The following is a 14,779-nucleotide window of genomic DNA, read 5'->3' as shown; positions in this document are numbered from 1 at the left end:
ACTTTTTACACTACCACAACACCAAGATTCAATATTACATTGCGTTTCGATAACCAAGTTAACGTCCTTAGAGACTGAAGGTAAACACTTTAGAAAACACGCGTCAGACAGTGTAATTGTGAGTGTTGGTCTAGTGGTGATGTAAACAGTATTTTTAGTAAATCTTTTCAACGATTTCAAATAAAAAAAGTCATCAGTAGTAGTCGGACGGATATTCAGATTTTTATTCAAATCTTAATATTTCTTTTCTGGCAGTTTTAGGAAAAGTGACTATTCTCAATTTCTATTTACAGAATTATCAAGTGATGATATTTTATAGCCTAACATTTTTTTAATATGCGTGAAAAAGATTTCATAATAATTTCGACAAAAGTGGTCAATTTGTTTCAAGGGGAAATTTGAATATCTTTCTAAAGTAATTTTTAAGTACTGCGTCCCAACGAAAATCTTATCATATTTGGTGATAAATTCTCGGTAATAAATAAGTAGATATATATGGAAGCCTTTTGAATAGATATCTATTAGATTTACTGATGTTAAGACATAATGATTTTGAATATTATATATTTTTTGCTAACAATTTTGTTATCTACAGTAAGTACTTAAATAATGAATTTTATATAAATCATTAACCTTGACTAATTATCGTAACTCTAAATAATTTTATTATTAATTTGGAAATATAATTTATAACGTTATATGTGGTAGTAAATTCTGCTTAAGTTTTATGGGTTCTAAAATATATTCATTTTATTTGATGTTTTTTTTCGTTAAAAGTGGTTCACAAGTAAGTGCAGACAATACTGAAAGAAAATTGTGGATAACTACGGGAAAACACTGAGGGACATCTTCAGTCTTCCTTTTCTATCCTCGTTAAACAAACTATATCCGGAATGCTAAATAGAAACTTCGCGTAAAATCCTCTATAATAACTATACAAGTGTGAATAGCTTGGATTTTGCTAGAAAATACTAGTAGCTTAAAATAGAGTTTAGTCCAATATGCGTCTTTATAGAATAAATATCATATTTTGTCGTTAATATATATGAAGGGTATTTTCATAAACTGATCAGAGATCAGGTACATCATATATTAGCAGATAGTGGATTATAACCCAGAGCCAGTCTTTGATAACATTTTCCGTCGCGCTTAATTTTCGGTGCAAATTTCGAATTCAAAACATGGTCTCAAGAACTTCTAAATTAAATTCTATTATTTTTTATGCGGTAACTCTTCAATGATATTTATTTAATTGTATAATAGACTCTAGATAATAGATAAATCTTTAATAATTGTTAGTGAACAGATTTTACATTAAATTTCAATACTAATAAGCAATTTTTATGCTGAAATGTCATTGGTTCAAAAATACATGAAACAACCAGTCAGCTGATTGCACTTCATTTACCCCCTGGTCTACCAGGGTAGAAAAGATTACATTATATGACTAAGGCCCGATTAAAAATGAACGTGTTCCGAGTTGGTTTCCGATTATTCAGATCATGATGGGGTTAACCCGATCATAGTTTGGAAAAGTCCTGAAGTACTGCTATACATATAATTATCCCATTTTCTTCTATCGTTTTTGTGCTCCACACTCTCCATTGATCGATAAATTCCTGGTGTGACGATTTAAGGTTAAGATAAATAATATTTTATATTCTTTACTTGTACCATTATTTATTATTTTGTTCGTTGGATCTTTTAAAAATGAACAGCCTTCAGTATTATTAAGCAATGCAAAAAAGTGTTTATTGAGTATTGTTTGTTTACTGGTAATCATTGATGCAAAGGCTTGGCTTGAAAAACATTATGGTCACTATTCTCCAGGAAAATCGTTTAGTGGTATCCAGAGTGGCTGGATGCACTGATGATGCTTAACGATTAGGTATGGCAACATAGTTGGTTACACCAGAAACCTAAAAAATTCTGCAAATCTGGATTAAAAAAACGCTAAAGTGAAGTAGTAAACTTCACGAAAATATCATATGGAAGTGTTTACTACATTTTACATAAAGCATTTGAGTAGAAAAAATCTTATTTCTAAATAGAAAAAACGACTATCCAGAACACTGTTTGAAGTATTTTTTGCATTAATATGTGACCACAAATGAAATATCGATACATCTGATTCGCAAACGGCAGACATATGGCTGGAATGAATCTGGCAAAAAGTCCTCCAAAGCCAGCAAATATAATACAATCAGTTATGAGATATAGACCGAATATTGTTTATCGATTATTTGTAACATTAACTAACATTTGTCATTACTGTATATAATTGAAGTAAAAAAAATTAAATAAACTACGTGACCTTTCACTAAAAGTATAAAATTCTCGAAATCACCGTATCACAATTTGATAAACAAATATGGTTAAATTCAATTAATCGAACTTCAAATGTTATCACAAAAATCATATTCTCCAGATCTAGCTCTCAGTGACTACTGGAAAAAAAGTCAATCAGATAAAGAAGCTGAATGGCATTTTGAGTCCAAACACAAATTGTTATATAAAAATAGCAGAAGTTACACTAATCATAATTTGTTTTCGTCTACTATTCCTGGCAATTATTGATCGATGTCTTAATTGGAAAAGAAATTCAAAGACATTCAAAATAATTTATTGTGTTTCTATCAATGATTACAGAATGGAGAAATATTGGTAACTACGCCTAATGGAGTTGTTCAAGGAAGACAGGAATACTCTCAGAGAGGAATATCGTTCTATGCGTTCCAACAAATTCCTTACGCAAAACCGCCAGTTGGAAATTTGAGATTCAAAGTATGTTGATGACTTGTGATTCGATATTTTCATTTTTTTCCTCAACAATAAAGATCTAGAGTGATAAATAATTATCAAAGTTAGATCCACTGAAATATAAACAAACTGGAGAAACCGGAGGGTTGGTACTCTTAGTTTTAAGATGAACAAGTAAAGACAACGATGACCTCGCTACTTATTTCTGCGATCTGCGGTAATAAGAAGAAATAATTACGTGCCAAACATGGATTGTACGGCGATGACTTATCATTTCGCTATTGTGAGGGTTCAAAAATATTTCTGTTTAAAACTAATTTGTGAGAGCTTGCATTGTAATTGTGGAGAATGATTCGTCTTCTATGGATGGTTTCCTTGATTTTTTCGAACACTGGTATATCATGCAGAATTGACCGTTCTACGTTTTAATGGAACGGTCCATTTACTTCGAAGTACGGGAATAACTTTTGTTGTATTTAGCTGGTCTTAAAAGACCCATATAGATTGTTGTTTAGTTTCGGGTTCATATGCATAGATCCATTATTCGTCTCCTGAGACGATCTCATAGACGTCTTTTGAAGCAACGTGATTGAATTTTTGAGCATTTCTCTGCATCAATCGACACGAGCTTTTTTTGAGCGAATGTCAAATTATGCGTTCGCCAATGTTCATGCATTTCGAATGTATTAGAGTGGAACTAATGCCTATAACTGTCACATGATGATCTTGCAATATCACTTTACGCACTGCACCGATGTTCCCTGGTACGTTTATGTTTTTTATATTAATTTGAAATAACCAATTAGAATAAATTGCTCAATATCTATGTTACATAATATCGTATTTTGTTTACGAAAAAGAAAAAGCAAACTGATTCGTTCATTTATAGTTTTTTAAACTATTTATAAAAGTATGATAAATTAAAAAATATCAGTTATCTATTTTACTAAATTTACCGTAATTTTGCTTTATTAGAGCCTAATAATACTGATAGTGTATTGACTTTGAAGAATTTATGACGTGTATCACTATTACATACTTTATAAAATCGCCCTTTTTTGTATTTTTGTGTAGAGATAACATCATTAATATTAATAGAAACAATTTATTTTTTACGTAACAAACTGTCCTTAAAATTTTTCCCTCCTTTTCAACAGAAATAGTGTAACCAACATTTATTGATTCCAATTATTATTTGACAATTTTTTTTAACATGAACGTTTACGAAAAACATGGCCGATAGTGGCATACATAAAAAAAATGTATGAAACTAGTGAAGAAACGTTCGTATAAATAAATATTCTGAACAGAGAAAGGGTACACGATTTGCAAACAGCGTACTCCAACACACAATCTTGTTTTAACAAAGCTGCTTGCTGTGAGCGATTCTTCGTCTTCCAGTTTGTCTTTATTTCAGTGATTGGATAAATTAGTAACATCAAGGCATTAGAAATATACAAATAAAAAAAAATACTCAATATAATTCTTGCTTACTATCAAGATGGGATTCTATAATTTTTATAATTAACAGGAACCAGAACCGGTAGAATCATGGGAAGGTATTCTTAATGCAACTTACAACGATAAATTCTGTTTTCAACAAACTAATCAGTTCTCTATCGACATATCATTACTTGAAAATGAAGATTGTCTATACTTAAACGTCTACTCCCCAATAGTAAGTAATTTTTGAGAAATATTGCCTTCACATTATAAGTGTATTGAACTTGTTCTTCCAAGTATCCATCCGAAAACAACTTACTTCCTGTCATGGTGAATATTTACGGTGGTGGGTTTGTGAATGGAGCAGCCAATTTTGATTATCATGGTCCCCATTATTTGATGGAACATGATATTATTGTTGTAACGTTAAACTACAGAGTTGGTCCTTTTGGTAAGTGGTAAAATTGCTTCTTAGAGTATTTCCAAAAACGTAACCACCACTATCAGTTTAGTTAATGACTTCTTGCTTTTTTACTTAGCGATTATTGAAGTCTTCATAACCTTCTGTGATAACTGTTATAGGATTCCTATCAACTGGAGATACGGTGATTCCCGGCAACTATGGTTTGAAAGATCAGCAGCTTGCTTTGAAATGGGTACAAGATAACATTCTGTATTTTGGTGGCGATAGAACCAAGGTTACTATTTTTGGACAAAGTGCCGGTGGAGCTTCTGTAACGTATCAATTAATGAGTGAAAAATCTAAAGGTAAAAGCGGAATAAACAATAAACTTTCAAATGCAAAAATGTATTTATAATTTTACTTAAATGGACAAAATATTCTTTTTAGGATTATTTAGAGCTGGTATCTCACAAAGCGGCTCTCTACTTTGTCCTTGGAGTTTCCAAAGAGATCACACCAATATCGCATATAGGCTGGCTTCCTTAATAGACCCTACGTTTGATCTTAATTCTAGTTCCGAAGAATTGCTGCAATTACTCCAAAGTATTCCTGCCAAACAACTAAATGACATTTCTAAAGCTATGTATACAGTAAGTATCTCAATTACTGCTGGTGCTCGAATCTTTACAGACCAGAATAACTTTACCACTTGCTAATCTTCTAAGGCACAATGTCTACAAATGATTTTGGTTCAACGAAGTTTGAAGAAACTTACTCGATGTAAAACTGAGAACAATAATGAGGGATTATTATATATGAATATAGACAGTTTTTTACGAAGTATTCAAGATTAATGAAAGATGGATTGAGGTTCAAGAATAGTATATTAAGATCAGACATTTGCTAATAGCAATAAAAAACATATACTATACCAACAGTAGTTGGTTAAAAGTTTTTCAAGAAATTGAACGAATTAACACAAAGAGATGATGTGACGAATATGATTTTAGTTAAAGTGGCTAATGTGCATTTATAAATATTTCTATAACTATCAGAATGTGTTTATTTTGGTTTTGTTAGATACCCCAATTTATATTTGTAAAATATGCAAATTAATTGGAATACGTATTCATTTTAATGAAAAATCATTTACAATATCAATCAATACACCTATAAAATAGTATAAAACGTAAAATAAATTTCAATGTTAAAAGATTATTCAATATTTATAGTGGTGATTTAACTTTGTTAGATTAATATATATGGATTTGATCATTTATAGTCATTTTGAAAACTTTTAATGTGGAGTTGGACCACTATAGTTTTCAACAGCTCATATAACAAATCTTACGGACAGATACTAAATTTCTTTTTCTATGAAAATAATTCATAATTTTTTTCAAGCAAAATGAGATATACAATCAGATAATTCAAGGTTATCAATTTACACCAGTCATTGAGCCCGAACATGAGAATGCATTTATCACCGAAAGGATGTACGACGCTCTTGTGGATGGAAAGCTACAGAGAGTACCTCTGATTATGGGTATTTGTTCGGAGGAAATGATTTGGGACGCTTTAGGTAAGTCGGTTACAAAGAATGTTCAAAAGGAAAATGACAACTTATTTTTGGTAATAGAGTAGTTAGTAGTCGAACAATTTTCTAATCCGAATTGGTTTCCGTTGATTGTTTCAATTATAGTTTTTTATGGATGTCACTCTACTTCATTTTTATGAGATGATAATGAAAACTAGATGGAAAAAATTGTAGAAATTACAAATTTATAACACCTTCCAAACATTTGTTGGACAATCTCGCTTTTATTCAATAACTTTTTTGCTGAGATCGAATCAATTCAATCCGGTATTAAAATGAAGAATTAATCGAGTACAGGGTTTTTAAAAGTTGTCTCATAAAATTCACGTATTTATGATGTCGGGAATGCAAAGGATTGCAAGCTATAGACTCAGGTCGAGAGAGGTCGAATTGTTGATCTTTAGGAAACTGGCGTGTTGTTCTGATATATTGCTGATAAAATAAACAAAAATGTGGTTATATATTATCGGGCATAGCATAGCGCGGGTAAGCAGGACAAGATAGAACTAGATTGCTTCAAGAGATCCTTTCCTTTTGCTAATGGCAGGCTCTTTGGAGTACGAAGTGTTTATAAACGGATAAGACGGTTTCGATTTTTTCATAGAAACCTCCCATTCAACTCTGGAACATCAAAGATAATGACTAGCGCGGAATTATCAATTGCAAGCTATGGTCTTCACGATAGTCGAGCGAAAGAGAATCGGGAACATCGCTTTGTCCGAGATGTGGTATGAAGGTGCTATTATTTTTGGTAAAAATTTATACTTAATCAAGGTCAAAATGGAACTTCTACATTGAATAAATATTAGAACCTTAGGAGACTTGAAGTATAACTTTTGAAAAAAACCAAACAAACATTGATCTTCTTCCATCAGTTCATCAGGCTCAAATTTATTTCATACTCTCGCCTGCGTGATTCCTTGATTTGTCTTGAGTATGAACTGTATAGTAGAAAATTTAGAAAGTTGGTAAATTTGATACGTATTATTTGACATGAGACAGATGTGGCTTGAAATAAAATACCGTAGGAACAAATGTATTATAATGCATAGACGCAGTAGGGAATGTGTAAGATATCGTTCATCCATTATAGAAATTAGTAGAAACTTGAGTAACTCAACTCAACTCAACTTGAGTAACTGAAATAGTGTGTGAGATTTTATCTGACTGAGTATAGTAATCAAATTGATAATTATGGCACAATCAATAAATTTATTTTTATCAAAAGTTGTCTCAAGATACTTTTAAATCATACTACAAGAACAACTTTGAAGAGAAAATTTGTACACTGCATATACGCTGTATTCTAAAAAATATGTATGTTATAAATTTGTGGCTTCTAATTTGATTCGCTCTTCTACTCACAGTTTCTTCTTCTTCTAGTGCCTGCTTTATTCTAATGAAGGTTGGCAATCATCCTTTGGAATTCCTCACGATCTTCAGTCATGCGTATTAGATTTACGGCATCACGTAAATGGAACCAATCTCGAAGGTTTTACAACAATGAAAATCTTTTCCTCCCAGCCCGCACCTGCCTTCTATCGTCCCTTCTATGATCAGCTGTAACAAGACATATTTTTGATTTCTAAAAATGTGACCAAAGTAGGAAGCTTTCCTTCTCTTTACAATGGTTAATAGTTCTCGTTCTCTGTTCATTCGTCTTAGCACTTCGTCGTTAGTCACCCGATCCATCCATGGTATTTTAAGGATCCATATAAAGAACCACATTTCAAAAGCTTCCACCTTATGCATGCTGGAGACCTTTAAAGTCCAGCTCTCAACACCATAAAATAGAGTGGTCAAAACATAGCATTGTGTTATTCTCCAGCGTGTTCTTAGGTTAAGGTAATTACTTGTAAGAAGCGACTTTAATTTAAATAACGTGATCCTGGCTATCTCTATTCTTGTCTTAATTTCCTCATCTGGGTCCCACTCGTCATTCAGCCAGCTTCCATAATACTAAAAACGGTGTACTCTCTCTATGGGTTGGTTATTAATTGACAGCGACACATTATTAATACTAGTTTTCGATATTACCATGAATTTTGTTTTACTGTAGTTCATTTTAAGTCCGTAATACTCACAGCATTCATAATAAAATGAAGGAAAGTTTGAATTAGTCCAGTGAACAACGATTTCTACCTCAGATTTCCCTTATTGAAAATCGCATTAATTCAACATAAATAATATGATGAAGAAGTTCGAATGGTTTAGAGACCGTGATTCTGGAAAAATTGATCGTTACAATAGAGAGAGTATTTTTCAATTTATTAAAACATTGTCTTTTATTAAAAATAATTTGAAAATATGAAAGATACGTTAAAAATACTACAAAGAAAAGTTCAAAGTTCACAGTATTGTGTTATTGGTTTTCGTAGTGTGATATGTGGCCAAATTAAACACCAAAGTGTACTAACTCCAATAATTTTACCACAATTCCACTACAAAAACACTTTTAATATGAATTAGGTAAGATGAAGTACTATAATTGTTTTTTCTTCAATTTTATCATAAGAGGGATTGATTTTAAGCATTGAAATACATTGATAGAAGGTTCAAAAACATAAATAAAATAAACATCATGAGATCTTTATTTTAATCCTACAAATGTTTTTTCAATTTAGTAAATGCTTTAACTCTCATTTTATTGAATTTTAACAATAAGAGATGGTTTTCACCTCTTACAATAATTTTGCACATACGACAGATTTTGAAGTAGAAAGTAAATAGAACTTAATTCCAAAATTTCACGCAAATCCATGCGTCTGGATGGAATTCTGAAGTGATACCATATTTTTACCTTTGTTCACTCACCTATATCGAAGAAGAGATGTAATGAATTACTATCTAAACTTGTAAACATGTAATCTGATATAAATTTACAAAATTATTGATTCCAGATCCCGATGGATTTGTGTGGACAGCTAGAAATTTAGATAACAACCTCACTTTGCTTGTGAACGATAACATGCATTTGACAGAGGAATCTGAAAAAGAAAAAGCAGGTGCAGAAATAAGAAAAATCTATACTAATGGACTATTTCAAGATCAAATCGGCAAAGCAGTCGAGGTGAGTCTCCGATAATCAATATATTGTTTAACAGAGTTTTCATTGTTAAATGGAATTCCAAGTAGCAGTGGATAATATTTTGATAGAAATAGTTAATTGTTAATAGAAATCACGAACTTACTTTGAGGCTTATCAAAAAATAGAAGAAAAATATTTATGAAGTCGTTTTTTCTTCTCGCATGGAATATGACGTCTGCCTCGTTGCTTTGCCTTTCTTCAATATAATTTCGATACTATATCACTTAAGCATAATTTCTACATACAAGATAGGAAAAAAATGTGTATCGACGCCATTTAACACTTTTATTTAATTCTTGAATAGTTTGTAGTAAAAATTGATTTCATTAAAGTCTTGAGTTTTTTTTATACGAAATATGATTTGAGATTTGATATTTTTGATGAGCTTTTAGTTTAGAATTTTGATTTAGAAAGTGCGAAGGCCCCTAATTATCTTTTTTTTTGTTTGGATATTCAGGATTGGTTTGTTTTTGAAGAGTTAGAGCCCTCCTATTATGTATTTGGTTGTCTGTCGGGGTAATGAACGAAAATCATGGGACTTCGAAGAAATTGATTTCAACCTCAAATAATTCATTGTTGTCGTTTGATAATAAGCATATATTCATTTTGAACAAGGTTTAAGTCTATAGAAGAGAATAGAGAGTTTCATTCTTACAAGTTTTGAACGACTACAGTAGGTGTTTGTTTCCCTACGAAGTCTGCTCTTTCCTATACGACTGAAGACGATTGAAAATCTCGAATTTGGGTGGATTGTATTGTATTGTAATGAATTTAAATAGTGAAATTATAAAGTAGGTAAAAAATCTGTTATTAAAGAGGTTTTTGAATGGATTCATTAAAAGTAAAAAAAGAATTTTATAATATTGTTTGAGTAACAGTAAAAGAATCAGATTTAGAATCGTCTGTAAAGTTAATGGATATGGCAACGACCAATTTGTGAAATATATTAAAATCGAGTCTTTTTCAATGGGATTGGAATTGTCTAAGCTAACCAAATCAGGGGCAATTCGAGATTCTTTGTAGGTTTTCAATGGTGGAAATTTGAAAAATAACTATTGAAATTTGGTTTCATGTTGGATTGAAATAATATTTATAAGTAAGTCTTCTGGGCTTGAAAAAAAATCGTCGTGAATTACTTGTTAAAGGCAAGCAGAATCCTCCGATAAATTTGAATCGAATATGAGCCTCAAGAATGATAAAATTGGGATTTGAGGATTTTGATGTTACGATATTTCTATATTATTTCTATATTAAACACTAATTTACTTATTAAATTTTCAATCTAATCATTAATTGGACTGTGAAAGCTTATCTTTTTATAAGCCATAAGTTATGGAAAAGCGACTGATTACATCAGTCAGAAATAATCATCACATTAATAAAGTTGTATTCATATCTACTCCTACATAAAGAAATAATTGTAGTTTTATTATATTTTTGTCTTATTATAATGATTTTTATCATAGTTTTTCAGTGATATGTCGTTTGGAAGATCTGTAATCCATCACGCTAAGCAACAATCTAGGTTTAGTGACGTATATTTCTACCGATTTTCTTATTATGGTACTATTCCTGGAGTTCGTCCTTATATTGAAGGTATTTATATGCGCATTCAATTGTAAGTGAATGTATTCCAATTTCATTAATTCCTAAACTTCCATGTTACAGGTGCTTATAAAGTTGCTCATTCTGATGATGAGAATTACATTTGGGTATCTTCAAATAACTCCAATTTGAATACATTTCCACAAGGGGATATTACAACAAGCGAAAGATACATAACATTATTCACAAATTTTGCAAAGTATCTGTAAGTTACCACATATTTTATGCAACATATATTAAATAATTTTGCTGGAAATATCCAATTCTACTTATGTGATATTAGTATAATGTTGTGATTAGAAGTTCCATCTAATTTTTTATATGTATGATACTTATTTTAAACATCTGGCGTAAAGAATCTGAAAATGTTTTCAGATGCATACCGAAAATATGTAAACATATGTAAACTTCGTAGTCTTTAGTGTGTATCCTTACAAAGTTTTCCATCCTCGTATAAAAAGGATGATAGTGGATCCTAACCTAGAACCAGATTTTGATCACAGTTTCCGAACGTCGCGTTCAATTTTCGGTGGAAATTTCAAATTTGAAATATGATCTACAAGAACTCTTGATTTGGTTTTTAATGCTTTTTTATGCGTTAATTCATCCATGATATTTATTTAGTTATATAATAGACTCTATATGAATTGTTATTGACCAGCAACCAGCAACTGGTCTACCAAGGTAGACTACGACCAGATTAAGTTGATCAGTTTTCTAACAACAATAAACGTCACCCCAGTGAGTTTCCAGGTTAACCCGATCATAATTTAGGAAAAGTCCTAAACAGAAATTATAAATGTGGATTCAAATATCCAATATTTCAAAGCTAGCGAGATCACCAATGAATAGATTTTCAACTTTTACCTCTATTCATTCGATTTAAAGCACTACTTTTTAGAATCAAATATAATTCCTCCTAAGAACTTTTTGTTAATTCCAATAAACATCGAATACTTACCTATAAGTGGGTAGATGATAATCCAAAACAAAGCACAGTTTAGTGCTTAGAACGTCCACAAATACTTTGAAAATTACTTCATTCCAATAATCTTCATAAAAAAATTGTTAGTACGAAATGTCGGAAATTAACAAAGAACATTTTTCAAATAACCTTCTTTTGTAAATGTTGTTAACCCGATACTGTTACTGTAGATATTTCTCTGTTTTATAAATAGATGTTTTTATTAGTTATACCTCGTAGTATATTGCAGCTATTTGGTCTTGATGAGATATGGTATGATGCGAATAAGGGTTGGAAATAAAGAATGTGTGACAAAAGCCATCAAATAGATTAGCACAATGATTGATGCTGAATAGACAGAAGGTTGGTTTATCATTTTCAACTAAAAACATCACTACCATCAGGATATCAAGATTAATTTCTTGAATTTGAATAAAAAATTCAGAAATCCATTTTTAATGGGAGGTTAATTTATAATAGTAATCTACTGTCTAGCATTCATAATCGTAGTTTCCTCTGGGTGATGATGAATCAGTCAATTTGTTGGTTGCTTAAAAACTTTCCAACCTTAAACCGAACTTTCAGCTATTTTGAAAGCATAGTTTTTGCTTGACATTCTTATAAGTGAAGATTTTTCTGAAAATGGGAGAAATTGAGAATACACCTGTTATTAAATATTTGTTTTTGAAAGGCAATACCACTACGCAAATGGAAGAGTAAGACTGTGTACAGAGACTTTGAAATATAATTTACGGTCATGAAATATTAAGAAGCTCAGTTCAGACTTATTGGTATCAGTTTGATTGACGAACAGCGTTCACGATGGTCCAAAACTGCGATAACCAGCGATATCATTAAAAAAGTCATACTTGATGACCATCAGATTGAATTTAGAGAGAAATATCAAATGATCGACTAACTGTCGATGATGTGATAGTGGCCGTTTTTACGTTTTTTGGATGATCATGGGATTATGTTCATACAGTACCTAACAAAAGGTGGAGCAATAACGCATCATTAGTTAATAAGGTAAAGGGAAAAACTACAAAAAAGAAAGAAAAAAGTACTTTCCCGTCGAGAAAACGCATCTTCTCATACATTGATTCATGAATTGCGCTTTGAATTGGTTGATCACCCACTTTGTTCATCAGATCTGGCCTACAGCGACTTTTTCTTGTTTTCCTACCTTGAAATTTCCCTTAAAGGAAAGGTATCTATTAGTTGGAGGAATAAAAAATGTTGAAGCATCGATGTACTAAGTGTATAGACTTAAAATGTTCCGTTTTTTTGATAGATTTGGAACTTTTTAGACAGCCTTCGTAAATCTAATTTTTATGCGCGTCCCTGCTACTGTTTACTCATCTATTTGCAATTTCTGAGATTATTTATTGATTATTTGAATTTTTTTAGAGATCCAATAGCAAATGACAGTGATCTATTGGGTATCACTTCATGGCCGAAAGTAGCACCAGATAATTTCCAGTTTGTAGATATTAATGAAACATTGACAATACAAAAAGATCTTAAAGATCAAGTTTATAACGGTTGGGTTAACGTTTACGAAACTTTTGCTGTTAAACCTTTCGATACTTTTTGAATATTATCATAAGATGAAATAAAATTGTACAAATTGTTGAGTTTTATTTAAATCCCAATATTCTGCCATTTGACTAGTAATATGAATATCGAAACATCGATTAAAAGGTGGGCAATCATGTCATTCCTTGTTCTGGTGTAATGAAGATCTGAATACGCTACTGATTTCCTCGATCTTTATTGATTTACGCCTTAATACTATCTGAATACACTAATTGGTGTGTAATATTAAAATCGATTGGTTTGGTCGATAGAAATGACAATGCAATCGATTTTTAATGCCTAGGCATTAAACTAATTGGTCTGTCATCCGCTTCATGTCCGTCAATCAGCTTACAACCTTTCAACGATACGAATAATTTGAGCCGTTCCATTACCATTAATATAAATAAATGAAGAGAAATAAGATTTGCATGCCGTTTTTTAAAAAGTTTTCTTATTATTCAACTGTGTAACTAAACGCTGCACCTATTCTGCTCGCCTCAATTCCAAATAATTTCACACGTATTTTTGAATTTGTACGATTTAAAAAACATATAATTTATAAGTTTAACTGAAAAAATAATTGTAAGAATTTTTCATCGATGAGAGTATGTGGGTAATTTTTATTGATGAGAGTGTAATATTACAATCATATAAATAAGATTTCACGCAAGAAAGCAATTTATTTGTGTATTAATATCAAACATATATTAACACAAATCTGATAAAATTGTTGTTAATATTAAGTACAGCCGTAATTTGCTACAATCATAGCTCCTAGATATCAGAGCAGCCTTTTGCACGTTAGGAGTGTCTTTTCTGGTGATATTTTCAATTAACTGTTGTTTCATACCTCGTTATATAAGCTCTCAAGGTTCTATATGAGGCTCACATTAGAAGAGTTCCCCAGCCAGGGGAACCACATTCATCGAGTTGTGGCCGATTTTCTAGTACTTCTTTGTCAAACGGTACCACAGTGATGTATTCGTCTAACTGGAGAGCCGTTATAGTTTTTGTATACTGTTTTTTACACTACTCACTCAGAAAGGTTTGTTTATCTACAATTTTATTTTAATTATGTTAGCTGCGAAATACTTTCCAGTAATGATGCAATTGATGGATAAAAGATCTTCATTTACATTTTTAGACACCTCTTTCGAGAGCCCTACTCGACGTTGTTTTTGCAAAAGATTCAGGTCTTCTGGTACGTGTCTAGCATTGAAGCGCTTCAGACCATTACATTAACTAATATGTTGAGTCGATTTATAAGAGGTTACAGAGGTTTTTGTATTCAAACTGCGTGCCCTTTTTGTTTGCTTCACCCATAATTTCTGTGAACTT

At 31.4% G+C, this 14,779-nt stretch overlaps 1 protein-coding gene across 1 annotated transcript; it reads left to right on the top strand.

Moving 5' to 3' along the window:
• Positions 1-457: 457 nt before the first annotated feature.
• On the top strand, positions 458-13,493 carry LOC130891689 (juvenile hormone esterase-like). The gene is made up of 11 exons (XM_057796566.1): positions 458-594; positions 2,650-2,784; positions 4,292-4,438; positions 4,501-4,654; positions 4,786-4,971; positions 5,054-5,256; positions 6,011-6,188; positions 9,104-9,273; positions 10,758-10,887; positions 10,960-11,101; positions 13,271-13,493. Exons 1-11 carry the CDS (start codon positions 547-549, stop codon positions 13,455-13,457), a joined length of 1,680 nt encoding a protein of 559 aa, XP_057652549.1. The 5' UTR covers positions 458-546; the 3' UTR covers positions 13,458-13,493.
• The last annotated feature ends 1,286 nt before the right edge of the window (positions 13,494-14,779 follow it).

This window comes from Diorhabda carinulata, chromosome 3 (assembly GCF_026250575.1).
Source record: "Diorhabda carinulata isolate Delta chromosome 3, icDioCari1.1, whole genome shotgun sequence".
Lineage (NCBI taxonomy): Eukaryota > Metazoa > Arthropoda > Insecta > Coleoptera > Chrysomelidae > Diorhabda > Diorhabda carinulata.
Note: the sequence above shows the minus strand (reverse complement) of the source record. Positions and strands in the feature narration are given on the sequence as shown.